The 14,745-nt window shown below is 44.7% G+C and overlaps 1 protein-coding gene across 2 annotated transcripts in view; it reads right to left on the reverse strand.

The window, feature by feature from the left end:
• The window catches only part of Fam155a (family with sequence similarity 155, member A), a 567,324-nt gene that overhangs the window by 13,874 nt on the left and 538,705 nt on the right, over positions 1-14,745 (reverse strand). For both annotated transcript variants that reach the window (NM_001347127.1, NM_173446.2), the window contains exon 2: positions 13,055-13,226. In NM_001347127.1, the coding sequence (NP_001334056.1) occupies positions 13,055-13,226 (172 nt within the window). The remainder of the gene's footprint in view (positions 1-13,054; positions 13,227-14,745) is intronic.

Here is a 14,745-nt window from a genome sequence, read left to right on the forward strand (position 1 = left end):
TTCAATCATGGTCTAAAATGTGGAAGTATAAGCTAACCAAAGCCTTCCCTCCCCAGTGTGCTGTTGGTCATGTTGTTTTACCATGACAATAGAAGCCCTTAGTATCCCAGTGTTTTATCATGGTTTTGCTACTTTTCACTCAGCAGTGAGGAGGTGAATTCCATGTCTGGGAAATGGGCTCAGTTGATAAAGTGCTTTCCTTGTGAACACAATTACCAGACTTTCCCCAGAATCCATGTAAAAAAAGCCAAGTGTGGTCATAGATGCTGTAACCATTGATCTGGGGAAATGAAGATGGGAGGAGCCCGGGGAACCTTGGCTGGTGAGTTTAGCCTGCTGATGAAACTCAGGCCAGAGAGCAAGTCTGTCTCAAACATGGAAGATGGACAGCAGCTAAGGAGTGCCACTTGAGACAGACTTTAGATCATCTTCTGGCCTCCGCAGGTATGCATTCATAAATGCATGTGCATCTGTATAGGCACACATGCACACAAATGCATGCATGCATGCACTCGTGCTTGCATGTGCACACACAGAAAGACACACACACACACACACACGACAGAGAGAGACAGAGAGAGAGACACAAAGAGAGAGAAAGACACACAGAGAGAGAGAGAGAGAGAATGAATTCTGTGACTGCCTTCCTTAAAGAATGAACAACTCTCCTAGGTGCTCTGAGAAAGTCTGCTCCCTTTTCAATTTTACCCAGGGAAGACCTTTGTTAAGTTCTGAGCTCTACAATAATAGCCTACGACACTCAAATACTGGGCATTTTCAGTGAATTTTTATAGAATATGTGAAAATCCAAGAGAAAAGATGCAGGGTATAATTCAAAACCAGAAAAGAAAAAAACACATGGTTATGAAGAAAGAATAGAAGGTTGACATATTTGTTTGTACGAATTACCTCAAACTACAGCAAGCGTTTCATTATCAAAGCAGGAAGACAGTTTATGACCCTCTGGAGTCAACTCAGTAGCTAATTAAAAGGATGCCAGGTACTCCAGTTTCCAAACCACGTTCCCGTGGAAACGAAGGCAGCAAAGAGCAAAAAGCAGCTGCCCACGGAGCATCAGACTGGAAGGGGTCTACAGCTGGCTTTCTGATGAAAAAAGCAAGTACATTCTATTCTTTGGTTTTCTCATTTGCTGAGTATAATGCCTGAGCTGTCGTGGTGGAGTAAGAAAGCCGCAGAGCCCCTGTTCTCTCAAAGTAGACATTTCTCTTTTGCAGTATCACCCTGCATGAGCCCATCCAGTCCAAGGCACCCCGACTCCCTACATGGCAGGAAACCAACGGAAAACCACCTGCTGGAGCTGGCAGTTGGCTATGCTGGCTGGTCTGCTCTGAAACTCCTGATCACTCTCATTATGGGGTCATCTTTTCTTCTTTTCATATTAATTGAAGAAGCTCATGATTTTAAATAAACAAGCCTCTGTAGAGAGAACTTTCTTTATTCTTGGGACAGTTAGAATAGACAGAGGTAGAAATCATCCCCTTTGTAAGGATTAGCACTGAGGACGTTGGAGCTGGGGAGTATCTTAGTAGCTAAACCCTTGATCCTTAAGACCCAAGGAGTAAGGTGTCAGCAGGGAGACTGTGCCTTCTTTATATGACAAGAACCAGGAACTACTGGCACCCAAGAAATCCCAACTACATGGTAACCTAAACAAGACCAAAAACAATGACAACACCAGGTGATAAGCCGATCTGGATCAGGGAAAACTGTCAAGGCCCCACCCCTAGATGAAGAGCGATAGTAAGCAAACCAATGGCAAGTGACAAGAGAGAATTAGTTTTCTCAGCTCAATAGGTTGCCCAAATCCAGAAGGCAGCTCTAAATATACATGTGGGCAATGCTGAATTGACTCATATACATACATACACACACACACACACACACACTCACACACACACACACACTCACACTCACATAAATATACACCACACCACACCCAACCCACACTTCTGTATCTATACATTTCACAAAATAATAATTTAAGAGGGGGTGGAGGCACAGAGGGAATGGAGGCTGAGATGTTAATGATATAAATGCAATACTCACACTTAAAATTCTGAAAAGAATAATTAAACGTGCGAGGAAATTGAATGGATTTAGTTAAAGTGAAATAAAAATAATAGATCTTAGAAAAATTTTCAACCTATACTACCCTTCGAAGCTTCAGGAGAAGCCTATGAAATCAGTTTTAAAATAAGGGGAGAGCCACACCTCCACACGGAAGACGATATCTTCTAGAGCTAAGGAAGCTGTGGTTTTCCAGTGCTGCCCACATGCATGCATGCATGTATAGAGCATGCTAGTTGGTCCTAGTGGGTGAGATGGTTAAGAAGGAGGATGAGGAGATATATAAATGGAGGAAGTAACTCTGGGGGAGCTAGAGGGGAAAAGGGGATAGATATGACCATATTTCATTGCACACACATGCCAAATTCTCAAAGAATAAATTAAAATATAACAAATAAGAATCTACATGACTAGATTTTTCTCCTGTTTTTCTTCCCTTTCTGGCTTTCTCCCTTTAAAAAGGCATTGTTACTTAGGGCAGATTTTGTTCTCAGCAATCCTCTGCAGCATGCTCAGAGAGGGGCCGGGCTGTTTGAAGAATGTTCACCGTTGTCTCATCCTGCACCGAAGGGGTCTCAGACTCAGGGCTAAAAAACGTTCTAATGACTGACAAGTGTGGCTCTGGGTACCAAACACAGTACACTGCAGAGTCACTGTGGTCCTGAAGTCCACCACAAAGTACGTTCATGAAGTTTCAGAGATCACTTTGTTATCCAGCCTAAAGAGATCTGTAACACCATGCCCCGTGTCCAGCAACACCACTCAATCCAGTCTCACTGCCACTGTCTCTGCCCCAGGGCCCAGATCTCATAGCTTCTACAGTCGCCATGATGCCCCCTGCTCTGTAACCTGGGTGAATGTTGGAAGGCTGTGTTGAAAGTCTCGATTTCACTCCATATCTGCAAGCCACTGCTCATTGACTAACCAGTGGGACCTGGACAATAGGCTCCATAGATGCCATGGGTTCCCTCATCTCTTGGCTTGAAGAGCAGGCTGCTGCTCTCTCACGTGGGGCTGAAGTGCAGCCGACAGGGCTGTCAGTCATTCCTGGAGGCTGTGGGTGGTTGGACTCACCATGCCAGAGGCCATCTTTTCTACAAGTCTTCTTCACGCTGTTTTTTCCATCATGTGTGGGTGTGCCCAAATTTCCTCCTTTCAAATATATGTCTAAGGTCTGAACAGTGCCCCCAAGACTCACAAACCGAAGCCCTAAATTCAATTTGATTCAATTCAATGACTGTCTGTGGAGATGGTTTTCTCTTGGGTCAGTGAGTAACCTGCCATTGCCTCACTACAGGAACTCATAGCATTTCTGTATTTTACAAGATTCTCCTTAGCTCAGGGGATACAGGTATATATACTACACACACACACACACACACACACACACACACACACATGTACACACACACATACATATACACACATGTGAATGATACAAGTATGCACACTACACAAACATGCATATACACCCATGCACATGCTTCCACACACATGCACACACATGCACACAGGAGATACATGTATGCACACTACATGTACAAACACAACTACTCACGTGCAATACATGTATATACATACTCATGCATGTACACACACACACACACCTTTTTCACCATGCTGAAATTCTAACTCAGAGACTCAGATTTAAAGCTTCTCTTAAAATTAACATTTCATCAGGCAGATTCATAGCAATATTTAGAGACACATATAAAAATCTTTGTCTGACTTTTGACAGTGATATAAGTGATACATCTATGTGTTGCTATGTGTGTAAGAGAGAGAGAGAGAGACAGACAGACAGACAGACACACACACACACACACACACAGAGAGAGAGAGAGAGAGAGAGAGAGAGAGAGAGAGGATGGTATGGGGCAAGAGCAAGAGCTAGCAAATGTTCGAGAGACAGAGGGTGGGTATGAGAATCTCACTTTCCATCTGTCTGACAGAGCTAGCCATCTGACCACACACTTTTCTAGGAACAGAGAGCTAGACAGCTTTGGTCTTTATTTAACCTAAAAGAAAAAAAAATCCATCAACACGGCTTCCTAGCCACAGCATGGCCCACAGACATCAACATGACTTCCTGGCAGCACAGACCACAGGTATCCTCATGGCCTTCGGTGGTCTCATGGGCCACAGACCTCAACACATCCCCCGTCTGCAGTAGGACCACAGACCCAGACATGGCCCTCAGTAGCAGCAGTGCCACAAAGAAGTGCATGACCTGTGTCCCTGCTTACTGTAAAGAGCAGGGAGGCTGCTTTTGCAGTGGCGCTGATGACTGCAGAGCCACAGTGGTGTGACAACCCCTACCACCCCTTCCCACCAAAAATAACAGCCCTGACAGAAAGCTATGAGGAGACATCTTAAAGGTTGTGATAGGGGTGCTGATGTGTAGCTCTCCACAACTGATGGCTTCTAGCAGGGGTGTAGGTGGGGAAGGCTCAGTTTTCTTTAAGGGGCTGGTCACTGGGAGTTTGACCATGCTCCAGTGAGTATATGGGCAACATGAATTGGACTTGATTTTCTTTCCTTTCCTTTCCTTTTCTTTCCTTTCCTTTCCTTTCCTTTCCTTTCCTTTCCTTTCCTTTCCTTTCCTTTCCTTTCCTTTCCTTTCCTTTCCTTTCCTTTCCTGCTCTGCTCTGCTCTGCTCTGCTCTGCTCTGCTCTGCTCTTCTCTTCTCTCTCTCTCTCTCTCTCTCTCTCTCTCTTTTTCTCTCTTAGGGTGGGGGGAGTCATAAGAGTGGGGATGAACCTGGGAGGACTGAGAAGTGAGTACAATCAGGATTCATGATGTAAAAATTCCCAATCAATAAAAAATGATGTCCATGTTGCAAAATTCTTGTAGCATTCAATTTTTATACGATGTGTGGTGTGAGGACCGGGGAGTGTTTGTGACTATTGTCAACCTGTAGGGAGGAGATGAGACTCCATGGGTTTCCAGTTCTGTGAGCCCATGGAAGGACCCTGCTTTACCGAACAATAGATACACTTCTCAGGAGTTAGTCTCAAGTTAGCTGACTGGCAGTTCTATCTCACTGATAATATGAACGCTGGACAGATAGTTGGAAAGCTTGGACTTATTCTTGCTTTTTCAGGAACAGACTTGGAAAGGCAATATCAGACTAGACAAAGATTCTTAAACATTTTCCGTTTGTGATCCCTTTTATTCTACAATTTTTTTTAACAAATCAAATATTTACTGATAATGTCATAAAGAAATTTGTCTTAAGATTCTTCTTTAGTAAACACTGAATTTTGCCATTCATAAGAGAAGAAGCCAATGGGCACGCTGGTGGGGGTGGGGGTGCTTATGTCTTTTTGCATAAAGAATTGAATCTTGGGTAAACATTTTATACAGCAGGGTGCAATGTCTTCAACATTTCCGAGAGCTGATCAATATTTTGGTTCTACAGTCATAATGCTAATAATGTCATTTTGCAAAACTCTTTAGTACAAAGTGACAGAGCGATGTTTAAGACCCATTTCAGAAACTCATGAAACTTTTGCCCTCATCTGAACCCATCATTCTTCTGGTAATTTTTCTGAAACTGAAGTTGATACCTCAAACATCAATTTCTACAATCAAGTGTTCCAAAGCAAGACCACTCTAATATACATAATTAGATATTAGTATGTTGAGAAATGATTTAGTCTTTTTTTTTCTGTAACCAAGCCATCATGCACCTGTAGGAACAGAAGACTTTGTGCAATAAAAACACTGAAATTAATAGCATACGACAGTTTCTCGTGTGAGCCTCGGTTTTCAGCATGTTTTGTGATAGTACATAGTGGAGAGTGCAGCCCTACTGTGTGCTGCTGTGTGTTCTTTAGAGTTAGAACACAGCACAGGTGAGCCCTGAAGGAAATTACCAGGATTCATTTCACATTTGCTTTTGGATTGTTCTGGGATGATTGTGGTCAGAAACCTTTTACTTTTGCTGGTTTCTCATGGTCCCACATTCAGCGATGAATCCCATGGCTTAAGAAGTGGGAGACTATTTGGACCAGGCGATCTGGACTTGTTCTGATGATAATTGGCTCTATACATGTGTGGGAGATCAGCTGTGGTGAGTTTGCAGCAGCTACAGACTGCGAATCAATTCTTCATAAAGACGCCTCCAGCGCAGGTGAGACAAGTAGATGGACTGAGGGAATGAAGTCTCCCTGCCCTGTTAAACCTGGCTTGCTACACTATCTTTCCTAATTTGAAACCCCTATACTCAGCAGACCAGCCCGCAAAGCTAGCTCTTCGAGAGTCCCCACACAGGTGCACATGGCTTCTGGAAACAGAACGTGAGTTCTTTGCAAGGTTCAAGGGCGGGTAAGGCATGATGTTGTCAGTAAAGCCTCGCCAAAGACACCAGCCACTGTTCTCCACACATGTCCTGATGTGTTTATGTAAAGATAAAGAGAGGGGGATATGTTTTATGGGGGCGTGAGGTATGGGGGAAGGGCTGTCTCAGCAGGCCCATGCCAAGGCATTCCTTCTCTCTGAGGGACCAGTCACACAATGGTATAGTATAGAAGAGTTGATTTAGGGCATGGGGAGGGGAGTTAAGAGGGTAGTAGAGGCAGAGAAAGGTGTGTGTGGGGGAGTAGAGAAGTAGAGTCCAGCCATGAACATGTGGAGAGTGGGGGAAGGGAATAGGGGATGGGAGCCCCTTTTATAGTGGGTAAGGCCTACCTGGTTGTTGCCAGGTAACTGTGGTGTGGAGTTTAGACAGAATGCTAACATGTCCTCTCCTGGCCCTGGACATAGCCCTGCTGACCTGGAGCAGCGACCTCTGGGTCCCTGTGATCCATCTTGGATTCCTCTTGGGACTAGCTCAATTCCAGTTCCTGCCGGAGTTCCAGGCTCCAATTCTTCCCCTCTCCCAGTCTATGCCATTTAATTTAATTTAATTTCTCCTCTTAGATCATGCAAGCTGTAGGATCCGAAGCAGAAGGTTCACCGGAGGCGTGACAGAATTTCCCCGAAGCTGTGGAGAGCAGCAGGTTTGTGGAGAGTAGCGGACTGCCACCTACAAACCTGGAGCTATGTGAGTGTGCCCACAAGCTCGCTCTGGCTCCATATCACCAGACAAGTGGGGAAATCCCCAGCCTCCACTGCAGCAAAGCCATCAGGCTGAACTGGGGGTATGTCTGTCTGAGGGGAAATTCTGAGTATTCATTCCATGTGCTTAGTGAGTGACATTCACTAGCCATACAAAGAAGGGGCTCTTACAGTAGACACACGTTTCCCAAACCCGCAGATGATGGAAGAATTTAGACATCCTGGACCTTGTTCCCCACCATGTGATCCCCTGCCAAAAGCACATGTTTGAAGGGAGAAGACAAAATCAGTTGTCAGTAGGAAGGACCTGAACCAGAATCATAGGACAGCTGTAAATACTGGGTTCTACAGAACGGAGCTAGCACAACCACGTGGGCCCTCGTTCTCCACATTCAATTTTGTGACCTGTTGCTGTCCTTGTTACTTTTGTTTTGATTTTTTTTTCACTTTATTCTGGAAATATCTTATCTCTTCAAGTTTGTCTTTTGATTTCAGGGTTCATAATCTTATTGAGTTTTGGTCTGCTATAAATAACTTGGATTCTTTTCTCCAGAATTAAATTTGGAAAAATACTTAAACATGCATGCATGCACTTTAAATATGGAAATAGAAAGTGGCTGAGACATTGACACTAAAATCTGTAGAAAGCATACTTTCTACTATACTACTCCTTTTATGAGAACGCATTTAAACAAATTTAAAGATTCCTCTGTGATATGGTTGACTGTCTGTCTGTCTGTCTGTCTGTCTGTCTGTCTGTCTGTCTGTCTGTGTGAGTGTGTGCGAGTGCATGCGCCTGATTATTGGCTTTTCCTATGTGCTACTCGGATGCCCTGCAGTAGCATGTACCTGCCGCGAGGCGGCACCATCCACCGCCTTACCTAACCCAGCTGGCAAGGGCGGAACAAAAGCAGCCTACAGTGTTTTCCCCAGAGGCAGAAACATAACCCTATCCTTGTCACAGCTAAAAGAATGGGATGCAGAATTTACACGGAATTCTCAAAATATGTTTTATCTTCGTTGTCAGTAACCCCCAGAGGACCAACTTCTACTTTTGTTCTTGCGATTTTGGAGCAGCAAATGACATCAGGCCTACTTTAACCATCAATCAAAGGGTAATTTCCCATGTTTGTTACCATAGCACCCACAGCTGTGGTACTCTACTGCGTCTGTCTCCTTAATCTCAGCTCTCTAGTGCCTGTAAGCAATCAAGGATTGCTCTAGGAGCTCTGGACCCCAATGAGGGGGAGGGGGCAGGGGGAGAAGGAAACACTGTGGGTGCTATAGCGGAGGCTGGGTAGTGAGACTCTCGTCACTACCTGTGCTCGCTCCGCAGACCCGAACAGGGCGTGTGTGATGGGGCCCACAGCAGAGTAACTGTATTCAATCACCTCAGCACTGAATAGCAACCTGCCCTAATAACACCCGGAACTTCTTAATTACCCCTCAAATTCTCCTCTGGTCATGCCAGTTTTGCTCAACTAAGAGGCATCTCAATTCATCGTCCTTCTTCCTCCCAAAGCAAAATGAAGCCCAAGCAGAAATCCCTTTGTCCTCTAGACACATGCTCGGAACATTGGGGCATGCATGCAGCACTCTGATTCTGACACTTTATTGCGATGGACAGGCTTTCTCTGGCTTAAAAAGGGTCATGTTATTCTGTTGATGATCAAAACATTACATTTGAGAGCTAAAGTTCAGGACATGGCTAAGTTTTGTTAGCACCACAGGCCAGGGATGAGGCTCGGGTGGGCTAGCATGCTCCAGGCTCTGCATTTGATCCCCAGTGCTGTGCAAATCAGGCATCGTGTCGCATGCCTGTAATCCAGTATGTAGGAAATAGAGGCAGGAGGACAGGAGTTCAAGATCACACTCAGTTACTGAAGGAGTGCTGAAATGTTGAATTCAATTCTAAATACCTCATGGCTGTTTTGAAAAATTTTATGTTTTGAAACTATTAACATTTTACTAGCCACGGGCCTGAGCTGTACCATGTTTGTAGTTAAAGAAATCAGAAGCATCCATCGCTGTCTAAGGGAACTGAGGGGGCTCCTTCACAGTCTGGGTTACCACACTGCTGCCTTTCAGTAATAGTTCTGGGCAGAATGGGTCCCTCAGTAACATCCAGCAAGGGGCACATGGAGTCAAGGGCTCAATGCATACCAGCAGTTCTCAGGGTTATGGACGTTTAGAGAGACCTCCCACAGAAAGCCACTCACATCAGATATGTGGCACTTGAAGAAATGCCAGTAAGAAATTCCTTCCCTACCCTGTCTCTCCCTCTCTAGTTACTTGAGAATTTTGCCAATATGCTGTGATCATAACTTCTACTAGCTCCTCTCCTATACTTCTATATCCTGCCCACCCAGCTTTGTGTCCTTTCTTTAATGAACCAAATTAAGTCCGATTTCTGTTGCCCCTAGAGCATGCCCTCCACTGGAGCATGGCTGTCCAACCAGGAGACACACGTTAAGGAAATGGAATTCTCTGTCCCCCATTAGCTATCAGCCACCAATCGCTCCACAGCCAGGGGTGGGACTTTGTGCCCACTTCTTCTCTACATGCTCTGATTTTATTGGGTTTGAGCTTGCATGTTCGTGTGAAAGATGTGTGACAAAAGCTACTAGTTATTATTCCTCCTTAGTCATCTACCAACCCTGGCTCTTCCCAAGCCTTCCTTGTGTGTGTGTGTGTGTGTGTGTGTGTGTGTGTGTGTTACAGATGTCACATTTACAGCTGAGCATTCCCCAGTCTCCTGTTGTCTACACCTTAGCTGGTTGTGGATCTTCATGTTAACCTCCATCTACTGCAAATAGAAGCTCCCTGGTGAGGGTTGAGAGCTCCACTAACTGTGCGTATAACGATTAACTACCAGGACTCTACTAAAACACCAATGGAAGAGTACACATGGAGGGACCCATGGCTCCAGCTGCATACGTAACAGAGGATGGCCTTGTTGGGCATCAATGGGAGGAGAGGCCCTTGGTGCTGTGAAGGCTCGATGCCCCAGTGTAGGGAAATGCCAGGGCTGGGAGATGGGAGTGGGTGTGTGTGTGTTGGGGGGGGACACCTTCATAGAAGCAGGGGGACAGGGGATGGGATAGGGGGTTTCTTGGGGGTGGGGGACCAGGAAAGGGGATAACATTTGAAATGTAAATAAATAAAATATCCAATAAAAAAATAAAATTTCCACTCATCAAAGTGATGGTAGTGGGTTTTCCCCAGGGTCCGTGGTCTGTCCTGTCTCAGGTTCTTAGTCTAATAATGGTGCCAGGTTTGAATGGTGCCAGGTTTGAATGGTGCCAGGTTTGAGTGTCACCTTGTGAACAGAACTTAGGTTCTTTGGATTCTTCATGATAAGTGACTGTAGTTTTCGGTCCATGGTGTGGAAATAACTTTATTTACTACTTGCTTTTAAAAACTGGGATGAAGGAGCAACATTTCTGACCGCCTTGGATGGTGGATTCATTTTATAGACAGTGTATAATGCTTGTCCTGAGCCCTGTGCTGCATGTCTGCCTGTGTGTCTGCTGGGAGGAAGCGTCCAGGCGGCCATGGCTGGCCAACAGCTGCAGGAAGGAGTTCATGTGTCACCTCTCCATTGAGCCTGCTCTCTTCTGAGTTTAGAAGACCTTTCCTTCACTGCACATAGGGACATCTAGCTGGCTCACACCCACTCCAAGGTGGCATGCAGCTCTATGTATCTGTCCACGTGGAGTGTCAGAAAGCATTTGAGTAGTCTTGGGGAGAGAGTGCTGAGTGCCAGCAGGCCACTCTTCTAGAAGAAAGTCCAGCCTGGCCTCTGTGCACTTCTGCAGGGATTTCTTGCTTTTCCTGAGATACAGTCTGCTTTTGGTATGCCTGGAACTCTCACTCACACTGCCAGATAGCAAGAATGAGTGCAAATCACTTTAGCATAGCTCCTGCTGTGCAACCCAGCTGAAGTCTGCAACCTCAGATGACAGCCCAGACACAGAGTCTCCCCCAAAGCCTTGTCCCACCCCAGAAGAGAGCCATGTTTCTTCCTGCTGTGTGAGTTCACAAAATTTCTGTGTGGTGGGTCTGAAAAAACAACTTTAGAGTTCTGAGCTTAAGTAACAGGAGGGTCACAAAGCTGGCAGAAAGCATCCCCAGACAGACCTCCGAGTGCTCAGCACCAGGAGACTCTGAAGTCCTCCAAGGAGCTCTGAGTGTCTTCTGGGCCACTGACAGAGTTCTTTTTTGTCACCTTTCCTTAGAGATGTCACTATAGCTACAAACATGCAGATTTTACAAAACCCAACACAGCTAAAATGCAAGTTGTCCACGAGCCAAAAGGTGCAGAAAGCTACCTCCAGTAGCCTTGAAGGCATCTAGAGAACTCTGCAAACACAGGTAGAGGCCAAGAGGTGATGAAGGTCATGAAATGCAAACCCATCTACATCTTCACAGCATGTGTGGTGTCCTGGGCTGGGGATAGTTATTGTGGTTCACCAGCAAAAAGCCAGCTTGTGTGATGGGAGAAGTGCCCTTCTGCTCACCAGGGCTGGCACTTTCAGGGCACTGACTGTGTCTTGATACTTTGTTACAGTGAACAGCATGGGCCTGGAAACCACCTGATACATTGTCACGATGAGCACAAACCACTTGATACATCGTCACACTGAGCATTGCAACTGGTCCTTATTTTATTTATTGATTTTATGTGTATTAGTGTTTTGTCTGCATGTATTTCTGTATACCACATGCACGTCTTGTATGTACAGAGATCAGAAGCAGGCACGGAGTCATCTGGAAGCAGAGTCATTGATAGGTGTGATCCACCATGTGTGTGCTGGGAAACAATCCCAGGTCCTCTGTGGGAACAATTGCTCTTAACCTCCGAGCTATCTTTCTAGACCCCTTTTAATTATATTTTTTATCTTTAAGTTTATTTTGTGTGTGTGTATGTATGTCCACAGCATGCGTGTAGAGGTCAGAAGACAACATGGACAACTGGGTTCTGTCTTTCCAGCATCTGGGTCCAGACACTGAACTCTGGTAGTCAGGAATTGCAGCAGGCACCTTCACTCACGCGGCTGTCTCTGTGGTCCTGCCGGTGTTCAGTGGAGCTTTTAAAAGCCCAATATACAAAGAGAATTTTCTTGTTTTCTAAGACTAACTTTTATGCTTAAAACTCAAAAGTTAAGCGTGCTATGAATCAAGTAAATTGTTTTTTTAAAATTGGGTCTTCCCTCCTCTTCTGAAAGGAAAGAAGTGAATTCCAAAGAGCTCACATCAGCAGAGCACTCAGCAAGGGTGCTCTCCCCGTGCTCAGCAAGGGTGCTCTCCCCGTGCTCACTCAGCAAGGGTGCTCTCCCCGTGCTCAGCAAGGGTGCACTCCCCGTGCTCAGCAAGGGTGCTCTCCCCACTAATGACCTGTCAGGATGAGACTGTTCTTAGCTTTGACCCTGTGTTCTCTGTCTGCCTAAACTACATAACACTCATGGGTTTCTGGACACCAGAGCTGGTGTTGGCATCCTGCCCATCTCGATTCTTTGCCAAAAAAAAAATAAAGGAGATATTGTTATCAGAAAATATAAAAATCACCTGTCCTGGCCTCTTTTGCCCCAGTGTGTACATGCGTGATCCAGGCTGACATCTCCTTTTGTCCTCAATACTGATTAAGATACGGTGACAACATTCATCACAAAATAGGAAGGAGTCATTGATAAAATTCCCCCTAGACTCTGCAGCTATCCTCAGGAGACATTCACAGAGAGTCTCGGTTGCAGCATAGCTGTGTGATAGAGACATCGACCCTTGTTTAAATCACATTGGGAGGCTTTTCTGGGCTCAGGCCACATAAAAATACCTTTGGGCAGTCTCGGGGTTTTGGAAGCAACATATTGATGGAGATCAAAGGAGGGCCCCACCCAGCCTGTACCTGTGCAGATGAAGCTGGAGAGGCCTCCGTAAATGACTTCGTCATTGTCGGGCAATATGAATGGACACCTTGTCTGCACCTCCAAGCAATATTGCTTGCAAGGAATGGTCTTTCTGCAGTTAAACTGTGTGACTTCAAAATACTGGGAGCAGAGCCAGGCTTTGTAGACAATCTGAAAAACAAAGAGAAAAAAAAATCAGAGCTGTGGAGGGATGCTACACACGTTTTTTTTTAATAAGGATTAGGCTGGGTGGAGAGAGCATGCTTCAGTTTTACATGGGTCGGAAACAACTGGGGTAGAGCTTTTTACAGCTCCACATGGTAAGAATGCCGCTGTGAGTACCTGCAGTGAGGGTATTGAATACAAGCCTATGGAGAATGGAAAAGGTATTTAATTTAAAGAACTCTTGGAAAACAGTGCATTTGAACCAACTCTAAAGTTTTTAGGATCCAGTGATATATAAAGTAAAGAACACAATAAGCCCCGCTGATAATGTAACTCACTGCAGTGGGGCAGAGACTCAGTTGCTCTTTCCCACCTCTCATACCTCGATTGGGCACTAGGTGGCGCGCGAAGCGCTTTGCAAGGACTCCTGCAAGGTGCAAAAGCATGTGGGCTGTTACAGCTTGCTTTGCCCACAGCAGACAGCAACAAGAACTGGGTGTTTGCATCTGTGACTCACACGGACTGCACTGAAAACCTCACTGAAAACGGAAACACTCAGTACAAATCAGACATAATCTGCTCCATTTGATTAGAAGAATGGTCGTTCCTACCCCAGAATCCTGCAGTTGACCTTTGACCCAGTGCAATCTATCTTCGCTAAGTATTTATGGACTCTACTGACTGTGTGGCTTTCACTGATCTCTTTCTCTGTGTGATTACTGGGGAAGTAAGCACTGAAAATTCGCCCCTTCCCCCTACCGTGAAGTAAACTAAGTCTGAATTTAAACAAAGCAGCATAGATCTGTGAAATTCAGTTTCTTTCCAGGTCTTTAGCAACAGTGGATTCTGCTAGTTTCTAGGAGTAAATAATACTATTTAGTTAATGTTTCATCCATTATACTCTACCTTGAAAAATGGATGGCTTAGCAATAAATGTACATGAATAAAATATAAACTAGGATGAAAATGAAACGTATTTAACAAATTTATGTATTTTCCTAGCAAATTAAATTTTTTTTCAGCCCCGATTCTTGGCATTTAGAATATATTGACTGATCACATATTTCTTGAGGACAGTAAGTACGGAAATAAATAGAAAGTTTTAGAATTCAAAGCCCAAAATCCGTAGATTTCCCGACTTTTGTTTTTAGTGGTTATGTTGTGCTTAATCAGAAAATGCTTTCAAAAACATACGGCCGTTAACAGGGTTTTCAGACAACTGTAAACAACTTGACTCGGGTACCTGACCAAAGCCCATTTATTATGAGCTAATTGTTCTGGGATTACCTCACAATTTCTTATTAGTTTCACAAAAATCACGTTTTATTCTTTGAAGAAAAGGTCTCTAAAGGCAGCAAAGATGAATATGAAATTTATTAATAACTATAGATGGCCAACGTAGCGTTTCTTGCAGTCAGTAATGATTTACCATCATCCTGATCACTTTATGCCTGTGTGCATGGAGTTTCGAATGAATCCTAACATAACAATGACCAAGGAGGCTGCTGAGAAACCTTGTGTTTCA

Source organism: Mus musculus, chromosome 8, assembly GCF_000001635.26.
Source record: "Mus musculus strain C57BL/6J chromosome 8, GRCm38.p6 C57BL/6J".
NCBI lineage: Eukaryota > Metazoa > Chordata > Mammalia > Rodentia > Muridae > Mus > Mus musculus.